This window comes from Dryobates pubescens, chromosome 31 (genome assembly GCF_014839835.1).
Source record: "Dryobates pubescens isolate bDryPub1 chromosome 31, bDryPub1.pri, whole genome shotgun sequence".
In the NCBI taxonomy this organism is placed as follows: domain Eukaryota; kingdom Metazoa; phylum Chordata; class Aves; order Piciformes; family Picidae; genus Dryobates; species Dryobates pubescens.
The window spans coordinates 9,649,635-9,660,848 of NC_071642.1; the positions used below are offsets into that span (position 1 = coordinate 9,649,635).

The 11,214-nt window shown below is 67.8% G+C and overlaps 2 protein-coding genes across 3 annotated transcripts; both read left to right on the forward strand.

Moving 5' to 3' along the window:
- Window positions 1-1,879: 1,879 nt before the first annotated feature.
- On the forward strand, window positions 1,880-7,291 carry ZMIZ2 (zinc finger MIZ-type containing 2). Of its 2 annotated transcripts, XM_054175013.1 has the most exons (18): window positions 1,880-1,944; window positions 2,032-2,146; window positions 2,252-2,454; window positions 2,541-2,736; window positions 2,818-3,072; window positions 3,157-3,330; window positions 3,422-3,487; window positions 3,564-3,735; window positions 4,288-4,432; window positions 4,957-5,167; window positions 5,251-5,356; window positions 5,560-5,717; window positions 5,806-5,873; window positions 5,952-6,020; window positions 6,132-6,376; window positions 6,458-6,633; window positions 6,735-6,953; window positions 7,076-7,291. In XM_054175013.1, exons 1-18 carry the CDS (start codon window positions 1,895-1,897, stop codon window positions 7,181-7,183), a joined length of 2,736 nt encoding a protein of 911 aa, XP_054030988.1. In that variant the 5' UTR covers window positions 1,880-1,894; the 3' UTR covers window positions 7,184-7,291. The 2 variants fall into 2 exon arrangements, with proteins under 2 accessions (XP_054030988.1, XP_054030987.1); XM_054175012.1 differs by lacking the exons at window positions 1,880-1,944; window positions 2,032-2,146; window positions 2,252-2,454 and having other exon boundaries at window positions 2,544-2,736; window positions 2,818-3,330; window positions 4,285-4,432.
- Window positions 7,292-8,268: 977 nt separating this feature from the next.
- PPIA (peptidylprolyl isomerase A) lies at window positions 8,269-10,550 on the forward strand. Its single transcript, XM_054175015.1, has 5 exons — window positions 8,269-8,410; window positions 9,552-9,582; window positions 9,689-9,777; window positions 9,947-10,119; window positions 10,240-10,550. Exons 1-5 carry the CDS (start codon window positions 8,342-8,344, stop codon window positions 10,373-10,375), a joined length of 498 nt encoding a protein of 165 aa, XP_054030990.1. The 5' UTR covers window positions 8,269-8,341; the 3' UTR covers window positions 10,376-10,550.
- The last annotated feature ends 664 nt before the right edge of the window (window positions 10,551-11,214 follow it).

Consider the following 11,214-nt stretch of genomic DNA (forward strand, 5'->3'; position numbering starts at 1 on the left):
CCTGCAGTCCTTGTCTAGCTTGCGCCGGGGCCCTGGTCAGTGCAGCAGCTTTGGCGGGGGGTTGAGAGCAGCCCTCTCAGCCATGATGGATGGGACCCTCAGGCCCTCTGTCCCCCGGGAGGGACCGGTCCCCAGAGCTTATCTCTGGCAACATCCAGTGTCATGGGTCCAGCCACCTCCCAGCCTCTCCCAGTCTGGTGCTGCACTTGGCTCTGCAGCCCCTGCTGCTTTCAGGGGAATGAGACTGGGTGACCACCCCCTGTGCAGAGCCCAGGCAGGGCTGGAGGTACTAGACCCCCACTCAGCTTCCAAAGTACCTGCAGGCCCTTGCAGAGCCCGGGCGCCTCTGCCCCCGCTGGCGTGGAGCCCTTGCTGCTCTAGAAGCTCCGGGCTGGCGCTGGGGGCTGCATCCTCCACGGGGAGTCCTGGGGGGAGTGCGGGATGGAGCCTCCCGGCCGGGGCTCACTTGCGGCTTCCCCAGTAAACACCGAGTCCTGGCACCACGCGGGACCTCCGTGGGCGCGGGTGCAGCCCGGCAGCGCGGTGTCCGCGCTGTCGCACGTCACGTCACCCACGGTCACCCCGACACGGGTGCGCGGCCCTGCTCACGGACACGCGTGCACCCGCCCCACGCAGCCCTCGGTCCCAGGCGGGCTGCCCACGCGCGTGGCACGCGCAGTCCCCCGCCCTGCACGCGCGGTCGCCCCGTGTCACCCGTGCCGCACCGTCACGCTCCCCGCGCTCCCCCGCTCGGTGCTCGGCTGCCTGCGCCTGGCCGGGGCGGGGCGGGCCGAGCGCACCGATGAGCTCGCGGCCCCATTGTGCACGGCGGCGGCGCGGGCTCGGCTCGGTCCGGCCCGGCTCGGCTCGGCCCGGCTCGGCCCCGCCCCGGCCCTGCGCGCCCCGCCCCGCCCGCGCCGCCATGGAGCCACGGCCGCGCGCGGGCTGAAAATCCCGCGCAGCCTCCGCGCAGCCGCGCGCGCCCGGCGCCGCCAGGGCCATTTTGGGCCGATCGCGACGGTGAGTGCGGGGCAGGGGCCGGCGGGGCCGGGCGGCGGGGCCGGGCGGCGGGCTGCGACCGGCGAGGGGCGCGCAGGATGGGGCCCTGCGCGCAGCCCCGTGCCCCTGCGGGCGCCGTGCTCGGGGGCTGTTGCCATGGCAATGGTCTGGGGAGGGCGGCCCGGGCCCGGGGCCTGGCCCTGTGTTGCTGCCGGATTCGCGGCCGCGGAAGGTGGGGGCGGGGGGGAACTGTCACCGTCGGCGGGGACGCGCCGTGGCTGGTGGCCCCGTGGTGGCACCTCCCGGTGGCCCGGCTTGGGTGGCCGCCACCACGCCCCCCGCCGTCCTCCCGCGGGGAGCCGAAAGCGTCAGGGTGACCCCGGAGCACCACCCCAGGTGCTCCCTGCTTTAGAAATACCCCGGGCGGCTCCCGACCGGGGGCGGGGGGTGATGTCAAGGGGTTCGCGTCCGCCCCCTCGCCCCTGGTCACGCACTGGGAAGTCCCCGCCGTTTCCCCCCACCCACAGGCATGGGGAAAGCCCCCGGCCCTGCGGCTCTCGAGTCGGTGTCCGCGGGGAGTTTGGGGGGAACCGCGGTGGGCTGGCTCCGGGGAGACTTCCGAGGGGCCCACGGGCACCTCTTCGCTCCTCGCCGGGCGGCGGGGCTGGGCTGTGCTTGCCGGATAGCCGTGCCAGGCCGAGCAGGACGCTCAGTCCCGGTGCCGGAGCCGGGGGGAGCCGTGTGGGCTCCAGGCGCCCTCCACTCCTGCCCCTCCGGGGCCGGCCGCCCCCTCACTCGCCGCTTCCTCTGACTCCCGCAGCCTCGGTGGCGGTGACGCCGTCCCGCAGCGCCCGCCGCGGCCTCAGAAGACCCAGCCCGCGCCCGCCTGCCGCCGATGAACCCCATGAACCCCATGAAACCCTCCCTGCCGCCCACGCCCCACGGGTGAGCGCCGGCACCCCCGGGTGCCCCATGGCCCGTGCCCCCCCGGCCTCTCCTTCGCTCATCTTCATTAATTTGGGTTTATTCTAGTGATGGTTCATTTGCATACGAGGCTGTTCCCTGGCAACAGAGCTCCAATCAGCCCGCGGGATCCCTCTCCGTGGTAACCACCGTCTGGGGTGTCAGCAACACCTCCCAGAGCCAGGTACCCGGCAGAACCCGAGGCCCCCACCCCTGGGCTCCCCCCTGCCTTGTGAAGGGGCAGGGCTGTGCCCCGCCTGATCCCCTGTCCCACGATGCCATTCTCCAGGTTTTTGGCAGCTCCATGGGCCCCGGGGGAGGCAGCTCCAGCACCCCACTGCTGCCTGGCATGGCTGGCACCGGTTCAGGCATGAGCTCGCCACCATTCTTACCGCAGCAGCCCTTCACTGAGGGAGCTCCTGGCAAGGGATATGTGCAACCGGGCATCTACGGCCGCAGCGCCTACCCTGGTGGGCCAGGCTTTGCTGCCAGGTAAGAGTGGCCCTGCACACCCCATCCTGGCACACACCCTGCTGTGGGGCTATCACGTTCCTGTTCCCCACCTCTCTGTCCTGCAGCTACGCCGGCAGCCCCACCGGCCCTGGTGGCATGGGGCTCCCCTCGCACACCGGCCGGCCCCCAGCTGACTTCACCCAGGCAGCTGCCGCCGCCGCTGTGGCCGCCGCTGCTGCCGCCACAGCCACGGCCACCGCCACGGCAACTGTGGCGGCGCTGCAGGAGAAGCAGAGCCAGGAGCTGAGCCAGTACAGCGCGGTAAGAGCCCAGCCATGGCACAGCCGGGGGGCCAGCAGCCGCCCTAGCTGCACTGTGACTACCTCTTTCTCCCTGCTGCAGATGGGCGCGGGACAGCCCTTCAGCAGCCAGTTCCTGCCCCATGCTGGACCCCGCGGGCCTGCTGGCATGAGCCCGGCTGGCATGGCAGGCATCATGGCTCCCTCTGGCATTTCCCCTGTGAGCATGAGCCCCGCACGGGCACCCAGTGCTGGCCCCCTGTACGGCGGGCAGCGGATGCCCCAGCACGCATACCCCGGCCCCCCTGCGAGCCAACAGCTGCCCCGGCAGGGCCTCAAGCGGGCATACTCCAGCGAGGTGAGCAGCCGCCCCGGCGGGGCCCGCGGCGCACCAGCACCGGGTCCCTCCTTGCCACCAGCACTGAACCCCCTGGCCTCGCAGGGATACCCAGCACAGCAGTACCTGCAGGGTGGGCAGTATGCTGCGGCTGGTGCCCAGTATGCCCCCAGTGCCCCGCAGCCCTCCACTCCGTCCCCCTCCTACGCTGGCCACAGGCTGCAGCAGGGTGTGGGCCAGTACCTCTCTGCCTCGAGCAGCGCTGGACCCTATTACAAGGTACTGCAGGGGGGGCGGCGGGCACAGGGTAGGGCGATGGGTGTCTGCCATCCCTTGGTGACAGTCCCTGGGGACCTTCCTCCCCCCGCAGCCAGCTGAGCAGTTCAACGGGCAGGGCGGCGGCTTCGGCAGTTACAGCCAGGCAGCTGTCAACGGGGTGAGTCCGGCAGCAGGGGGCGGGGGGTGGCAGTGCCAGCCCGGCTGGGTGCTGAGGGTGCGCGGTGCCTCTGCAGCCGGGCCGGTCGCTGCCGGGGTACCCCAGCTCGCCACTGGCAGGGAACCCCACGCCGCCCATGACGCCGGGCAGTGGCGTGCCCCAGTACACGTCCCCGGGGCAGGACGTCAAGTCGCCCTTCCTGCCGGACATGAAGCCCAGTGTCACCTCCTTGCACCCGTCCCCCTCAGGTAGGTGTCCTGCGGGGGGCTGCTGGGGCAGGGGGGCCACATCACATCACAGAGGACCGCCCCCTGCCATGCCCCAGGGCCCTCCAAGCAGCCAGACGCTGGCAGGCCTGCAGCCATTGCCCCTTTGTGAGCAGGGCACTGGGGAGAGCTGTAAAGAAGAGGGGAGGGCTTGGGCACAGGGGGTGTGGGCACTGCCAGGGGCTTTGGGGCTGTGGTGGCTCCTCACAGACAGTGCTCGGTGGGAGGGCATCCTGAGGCTTGTGACAAGGGGGGCTCGGGGGCGGCTTTCAGGGTAAGGGGCTTGCTTTGGGGGAGTGGGAGGCACCTCTTGGGCAGTGGGAGGGGCTCTGAGGGGGCTGAGCTCCCGTGGGGGAGGGCCCATGGGAGCAGGGGTGGGGTGGGATCACTGAGTGGGATGGGCACGGGGCGGGGGGTTGTCTGTGGGGCGGAGCTTCCCGCAGGGTGGGGCCTTGGCTGGTGGGTGGGGCTCGAAGGGGCAAGGCTCGGGGCAAGGCTGGGACGCAGGGTCCCAGCTGATGGTGTCCCCAGCAGGGCCGGCCCCCGGGGAGGAGCTGCGTCTGACGTTTCCGGTGCGGGACGGAGTGGTGCTGGAGCCCTTCCGGCTGCAGCACAACCTGGCCGTCAGCAACCACGTCTTCCAGCTGCGTGACTCTGTCTACAAGACCCTCATGATGAGGTGGGGGAGGCAGGGGGGCAGCAGGCCTCATGGCACGGCACGGCACGGCACAGCACAGCACAGCATGGCAGCCGTGTGGCATAGAGCAGCACACTGTTGTGTGTGGTGCCATGTGGTACAGCAGAGTGCAGCATGGTGTGGCGTGGTGCCATGCAGCACAGCTTGTTACTTCATGGTGTGGTTTGGTATGGTGCTGCCATGCTGCGTGTCATGGTTCAGCATGGCACAGTGCTGTATGATGCAGTGGTGCACAGCATGCCTTGGCGTGCCGTGGTGCTGTATGGGGTAGTGGTACCCAGTGTGCCTTGGCACGGCAGAGTACTGTGTGAGGTGCTGGTGCACGGTATGCCCTGGCACGGTACAGCGCTGTGCTGTGTAGCGGCACACGGTGTGGTTTGTCACAGGCACTGCAGGATGTGATGGTGCACGCCACAGCTCAGCATGGCATGGTGTTAGAGGTGGTGGCACAGGTGCAGGCTTGCTGCCCGCACACAGCCCTTCCCACACTGCTGCTTGCCCCCCAGGCCTGACCTGGAGCTGCAGTTCAAGTGCTACCACCACGAGGACCGGCAAATGAACACCAACTGGCCGGCGTCAGTGCAGGTGAGCGTCAACGCCACGCCGCTGAGCATCGAGCGTGGCGACAATAAGACCTCGCACAAGCCGCTGTACCTGAAGCACGTGTGCCAGCCTGGCAGGAACACCATCCAGATCACCGTCACTGCCTGCTGCTGCGTGAGTGTGCGGGCGTGGGGCAGGGCGGGGCCGGGCGGCGGCTGGGCCCTCAGCTCAGCACCCCTGGCCCTGTGTCCCTGCAGTCCCACCTCTTCGTGCTGCAGCTGGTGCACCGGCCCTCGGTGCGCTCCGTGCTGCAGGGCCTCATCAAGAAGCGGCTGCTGCCTGCTGAGCACTGCATCACCAAAAGTGAGCCCTTGGGGTCCTGGGGGTGGGAGGCTGTAGCATGGTTTGGGGGTACACCCTGGTCCAGGGCTGCAGCATGGTGCAAGGGACACCCTGGTTGGGGGCTGGTGCACGATGGGGTTTATAAGGTAACAGAAGTCACCACGGTGTCACCACCATCCTGGTGTCCCAGTTCTGACCTTTTGTTGTCCCTTGCTTCCCCCCAGTCAAACGCAACTTCAGCAGTGGGACCATCCCTGGGACCCCAGGGCCCAACGGCGAGGATGGAGTGGAGCAGACGGCCATCAAGGTGTCCCTCAAGTGTCCCATCACCTTCCGGAGAATTCAGCTGCCAGCCAGGGGCCACGACTGCCGGCACATACAGGTAGGGGTGGTGGTGGTGGCAGGGTCTGGGGTGCATCTCCCACCCTGTGTCTCCCCCCTGCTGGTTCAGCTGCTTCTCTCCTCTATAGTGCTTCGACCTGGACTCCTACCTGCAGCTCAACTGTGAGAGGGGGACGTGGCGGTGTCCTGTCTGCAAGTGAGTGGGGCCCTGCCCCGGTTTCCCTGCCTGTGAGGGTTGGTTCCCTACCCTCACCTTGCCCCTCTCTGCCTGCAGTAAGACAGCCCTGCTGGAGGGGCTGGAGGTGGACCAGTACATGCTGGGCATCCTGATCTACATCCAGAAGTAAGCAACCCCCTTCTGCCCATTTGTGGCCAGCACTGTGCCACCCCCTGGGAGGCTGTGCAGTTGCCTCCTCCCCAGCCTGAGTCTCTCTGCCATCTTGCTGCCCATCAGCTCTGAGCACGAGGAGATCACCATCGACCCGACCTGCAGCTGGAAACCCGTCCCGGTCAAACCTGACATCCACGTCAAGGAGGAGCCCGAGGGGCCGGTGCTGAAGCGGTGCAGGACCCTCAGCCCCACGCACATGGTGCTGCCCAACATCATGGAGATGATCGCAGCCCTGGGGCCTGGCTCCACGCCTTTCCCAGCTTTGCCACCACCACCGGCCGGAGCTGCTGCTGACTACAGTGCCCCGGGTATGGGGGGGCCCCACGGTGGACAGGGGCAGAACTGTCAGTTGTCCCCCTCACCCCTAATCATCTCTTTTCCCCATGCAGGTTCCAGCTTTCCAGGACCCGGAGGCTTCCCAGAGCCCTTCCCACCCCCAGGTGCCCCAGGCACACCAACGCTGACCGACTTTGCCCCGGCTCCCCCCCCCATCTCCTACCAGTCTGACATTCCTGGCAGCCTCCTGGCCCCTGAGAAGCCCCCAGCACCCCCTCTCCCCACACAGGTCAGCTGGGTTGAGGGTATGGGGGCTTTTCTAGGCCCCCACATCTCCCTGCAGGGGGACCCGGTGGAGAGGGGGTCTGACCACTGCACTCTACCCGCCAGCTGCCCCTGCCGGGGCGGATGGAGCCGTCCCATCCCCCGGTGCAGCCAGGGCTGCACACCCCTGCTGCGGGCAGCCAGCCGGCGCAGCCGCTGCACCACCGGAGCGTCCCGGCACGGCCCCCCTTGGCCCCCCCCGGTCCAGCGCACGCCCCGGACCTCACGTTCCCCCCAGCACCCGGCATGGCCGGCACGAGCGACGGGTCAGAGCCTGCCCTCGACGTGAGTACCCCGGGCAGGGGTGGCTGGGGGGGTGTCTCGCTGCTGGTTCGGGACCCCAGCCGCAGCGGGTGGGTGGGGAGGAGGCGGGGGGTGTGCTGGTAGTGACACGCTGCTGCCTCCAGCTCCTGCCCGAGCTGACGAACCCCGACGAGCTGCTCTCCTACCTGGGCCCCCCTGACCTCCCCAGCAGCAGCAACGACGATCTCCTCTCCCTCTTTGAGAACAACTGAGCCATCCTCACCCACCCAACACGGGACCTTCCCCAAGCCCCCCACGAGCCCGGGGGGGCAGCGCTGGCGTGCCCTTGCCTGCCGTACAACCGCCCCCCCACTTCTCCCCCGCCCCCCACCCCGCGACACGGAGACTTCTCCCGAAGGGCTGCGATGGGAGCAGCAGCCAGGCCCGGGCTCCCCCCAGAAGCACAAGGCTGTACATAGTGTAGAAACACTACTGCCCCCCACTCCCCGTATTTAAAGGCATCGCTGGGGTCGGCCTGCGCCCGCTCCATGTGCACACGCTGCTTCCCCTCATACCATCCGCGCCCGGCCCGCGGGGTGCGGGGGTGGTGGGTGGCCCCCAGCTGCCTCGCGGACCCCCCTCTTCGTCTCCTCATCACTGGCTATTAAAGGATTTCGTTTCGGCGGGGCTCGCGCGGTCCTTTGTCACCCACGGCTGCGGCTTCCCCTCTCCCCACACCGCGGGCAGGGGGCGGCGGGTGCCCGGAGGGATCCTGCCCTTCCCGCGGGGGCGCGGCCAGGGGAGCCGGTGAACCGTGCCTACTGCTGGCAATCATTAACTCGCGGGCAGCGCTGCCGCCAGGCCCGGGGCGGCGTGGCGGGAGTGGTCCTTGCCCCCGGCTGGGGGTCTCTAGGGGGCTTCTCAGTGTCGGAAGCGGGGCCCGGCTGCGGCATGGGGCTGCCCGGAGCAGGCCGGTCCCGCAAGCACGGTGGGCGACCCAAACGGAGCCCGTGGCTCCCGGCCCCACGAGTCCCGTATCGCAGGGCTGCCGCTAGCCTCTCGCCGCCCTGCCGGATGCGCCTGCAGGCCACAGCGCTGCCCCGCGCTACCGGTCTCGCCGCCCCAGCCCAGCCCCCAGCCCCGGCTCGCTGCCTCCCACCTCCCCGCAGGCATCGCGCATGCGCGACCCGCCCTGCCCAGCCGCGAGGCTCGGGAGCCCCTCGCCCCCGTTCTCCCCCCCACTCAGACACCTCAGCGTTGATTGGCTGCCCGTCCCGTCACTCCGACACACAACCAGCACGCGTTGGCTAGCGCTGCGGCAGAGGCGGGCTCTCTCAGCCCTATATAAGGTTCGGCGGGGAGCCCCGCTCCTTCCGCTGCGCCGCGCCCGCTGCCTCGTTGTTTTGCTGCTGCCCAGCGCACGCCCAGCCATGGCCAACCCTGTCGTCTTTTTCGACATTGCCGCCAACAACGAGCCCCTGGGGCGCGTCACCTTCGAGGTGGGATGGGGATCTGAGGGTTGGGGGCTGAAAGGAGCAGGCTGGTAGGGGTGGGGGTTGCCGCCATTTCCTGGTGGGGGTAGGGGGCGCCGCGAACGGGGGAGGGGCGCTGCCGCCATTTCGGCGCTGTGGGATCGTTCCTGGGGAGGGGGCTGGCAGCGGTGAGGTTGGCGGTTTGCTCCACGTGGCTCCTGCAGGGATGGCGACAGTGGCCCGCCAAGTCCCGGCGGGGAGGGAACAAAGGACCTGGCGCAGCCTTCTGGTGCCGCCGATCCAGGCGGAGGATGCGGCGGCGGCCGCTCGGGAAGCGGCGGCCGCGCAGAGCCAGCCTGGGGGTGCCGCCCGCGGGGAGCCCTGCCGCATCATGCGCTGCCCTCGGCCGGCGGCAGTCTCGGCCCATTACCGTCGGGCAGGCTCCGCGCCGCCCTGCTCCGCCCCAGGGGGATGGGGGAGGGGGGGGCGCGGCGGCGGCGGCGGCTTCCCCCGCTGCAGAATCGGGGCCGCGACTGCCCGTGCCGCCATTTTGTCCCCGTCCCCCGCCACACCGGAGCCGCAGCAGTGCCGGAGCCATCCTCTGCATTCGAGCGAGCCGCGTCCCTCCACCGGGAGATGCTTTCGTGGCCCCCGTAGTGCTCCTCGATGTCGGAGCGAGAGCGGCTGCAACCCGATCGCGGCGGGATTGGCACGGCCGAAGCGAAGCATTTCGCGCCCTGCCGAGCTGGCCCCCGGGACGGTGAAGCATCTCTGGCACGGCTGGGGCTGCGCTCCGGGAGGCTGCTCTGCGGCTGTGGCAGAGCCCCCGGGGAGCTGCCCGGCGTGCAGATGGTGTTCGCTGCAAATCCAGTTGGAGCGACTGGGAGGCGGCTTGGCCCTTGCCTGGGCAGGCTGGAGGGATCGAACGGAATGCCGGGCACGGAGCTGCTCCGCTGCTCGTCATCCTTTAGATGCTTCCTCTGTTAGCTCAGAGCTCCCGGGCGCCTCCAGATCAGGTGGAGAGGCCTCTGCAGCTGCAGACACGGCTGGGATCACTACTGGGAGTAGCGAGGGGAGGGAGGATCCCTATGTGCTGCCAGTGCTTCTGGGGATGGGGTGGTGGCTGCTATTCACCTGTCCTGGCTAACGTCCTCTCCTCTCATTGCAGCTGTTTGCAGACAAGGTCCCGAAGACAGCAGGTTGGTAAAGTTGCCCTGGCTGCACTGTGGCTGCACCGGGCCTTGCTGCTCTCCCCAGCTCTGGGCAGGACGAGCCACTCACGGTGGTTTTCTTCTTCCTTTACAGAAAACTTCCGTGCCTTGAGCACCGGTGAGAAGGGATTTGGCTACAAGGGGTCCTGCTTCCATAGAATTATTCCTGGGTTCATGTGCCAGGTGTGTGGTGCCCCTGCTGCAGCAGGGAGGTGGCTGGATGAGGAGATGAGGTGCTTGGGTGCATTCTGGAGTTGGGTGCTTGCAGGTTTGGGGTGGGAAGGCAGCTCTGCTCCTGCTCGCAGTCTCTGCAGGGCCCCTGCACCTGGTTTGAGAGTTGTTTTCTCTGCAGGGCGGTGACTTCACGCGCCACAATGGCACCGGCGGCAAATCCATCTACGGGGAGAAGTTCCCCGATGAGAACTTCATCCTGAAGCACACAGGGCCTGGCATCCTGTCCATGGCCAACGCTGGCCCCAACACAAATGGCTCCCAGTTCTTTATCTGTACTGCCAAGACTGAGTGGTACGTTGGGAGGCGAATTGGGGGTTCCTAGCACCCAGTGGGGAGGTGGTGAGACAGATGGGGTGCCGAGGTGCACGGTGAGGGGGCAGGTGCCCACTGTGAGCGGTTTCTCTCCTGCAGGTTGGATGGCAAGCACGTTGTCTTCGGCCGTGTCAAGGAAGGGATGAACGTGGTGGAGGCCATGGAGCGCTGTGGCTCCAAGGATGGCAAAACGAGCAAGAAGATCACCATCACTGACTGCGGGCAGCTCTCGTGAACCCCTGCTCCCATCTGACCATTCCTGCAGCAGCCTGGGTGCTGCACCCCTCTGCAGCTCCCCCCCTCCCCTCCTGCTCCTGACTTACTGCTGCGTTTCTACTGGGGCTCAACCCCATGTGCACAGCCCAGCTGGGCTGCAGTTACCTTTGAGTCAATAAAACGAGTTAAATCATGGGAATCCCCTTCTCTGCCCCTTGACTCTAGTGAGGGTGAGCTGTGAGGCTGGTGGGGGAGGAAGAAAGTGGTGCTAGGGGGTGGAGGTGGGGGTTTGAGTCCAGAGTGGAGAGCTGTGGGCAGCTGGATCTTGTGCAGCTGATGCCTGAGGTCTTCAGTGCTGCCAGTGGGAAAGGAGCTGCCTCCTCTGCCCACTGCTGGAGGCCCTTCTGCAGTGTTCCTCTCCTTAGAGCTCTCTTTCTCTCCTATTTGCACCTTAGGTACCTTGTGGGTCTGTGTTAACGCACAGAGGGGACTGCAGGCCTGCTGCCCTGGGGTGGTGGGGTGCCAATAACGGAGAGTCCAGTCTGGAATAATTCCAGTGCTTGATTCCAGCCCAAGCAACTCCACTCGGGGAGGTTTGTGTTTGGAGAGTCCCAGGGGTGCCTGTCTCTGCTGCAGTCCTGGGTTGGAACAGGATGATGGGTGCTCCCAGTTCTAAACTATGCCAGTGCTTCAGGTTTGGGGGTGAAGGGGTGGGGGTAGATTTCAGGTCACTGTGAGCCTTGTCCCTGTGTGGAGGGCATGTGTAGCACCTGTGCCCTGAGCTGATGGTGCCAGGGTCTGCAGGACCCTAAGCTCCCCTTGCTGGGTGGTGGAGTCCTATAGGAACCTGAGCTCTGG

What these genes read in the sequence shown, in the direction of transcription:
- ZMIZ2 (XM_054175013.1), top strand. Translation starts at nt 1,895, where the DNA reads ATGAACCCCATGAACCCCATGAAACCCTCCCTGCCGCCCACGCCCCAC. An exon ending in TGAGCACTGCATCACCAAAA is followed by an intron (nt 5,357 to 5,559) that starts GTGAGCCCTTGG and finishes GCTTCCCCCCAG; the next exon opens with TCAAACGCAACTTCAGCAGT. An exon ending in ATCCTGATCTACATCCAGAA is followed by an intron (nt 6,021 to 6,131) that starts GTAAGCAACCCC and finishes GCTGCCCATCAG; the next exon opens with CTCTGAGCACGAGGAGATCA.
- PPIA (XM_054175015.1), top strand. Translation starts at nt 8,342, where the DNA reads ATGGCCAACCCTGTCGTCTTTTTCGACATTGCCGCCAACAACGAGCCC. An exon ending in CAAGGTCCCGAAGACAGCAG is followed by an intron (nt 9,583 to 9,688) that starts GTTGGTAAAGTT and finishes CTTCCTTTACAG; the next exon opens with AAAACTTCCGTGCCTTGAGC. An exon ending in TGTACTGCCAAGACTGAGTG is followed by an intron (nt 10,120 to 10,239) that starts GTACGTTGGGAG and finishes TCTCTCCTGCAG; the next exon opens with GTTGGATGGCAAGCACGTTG.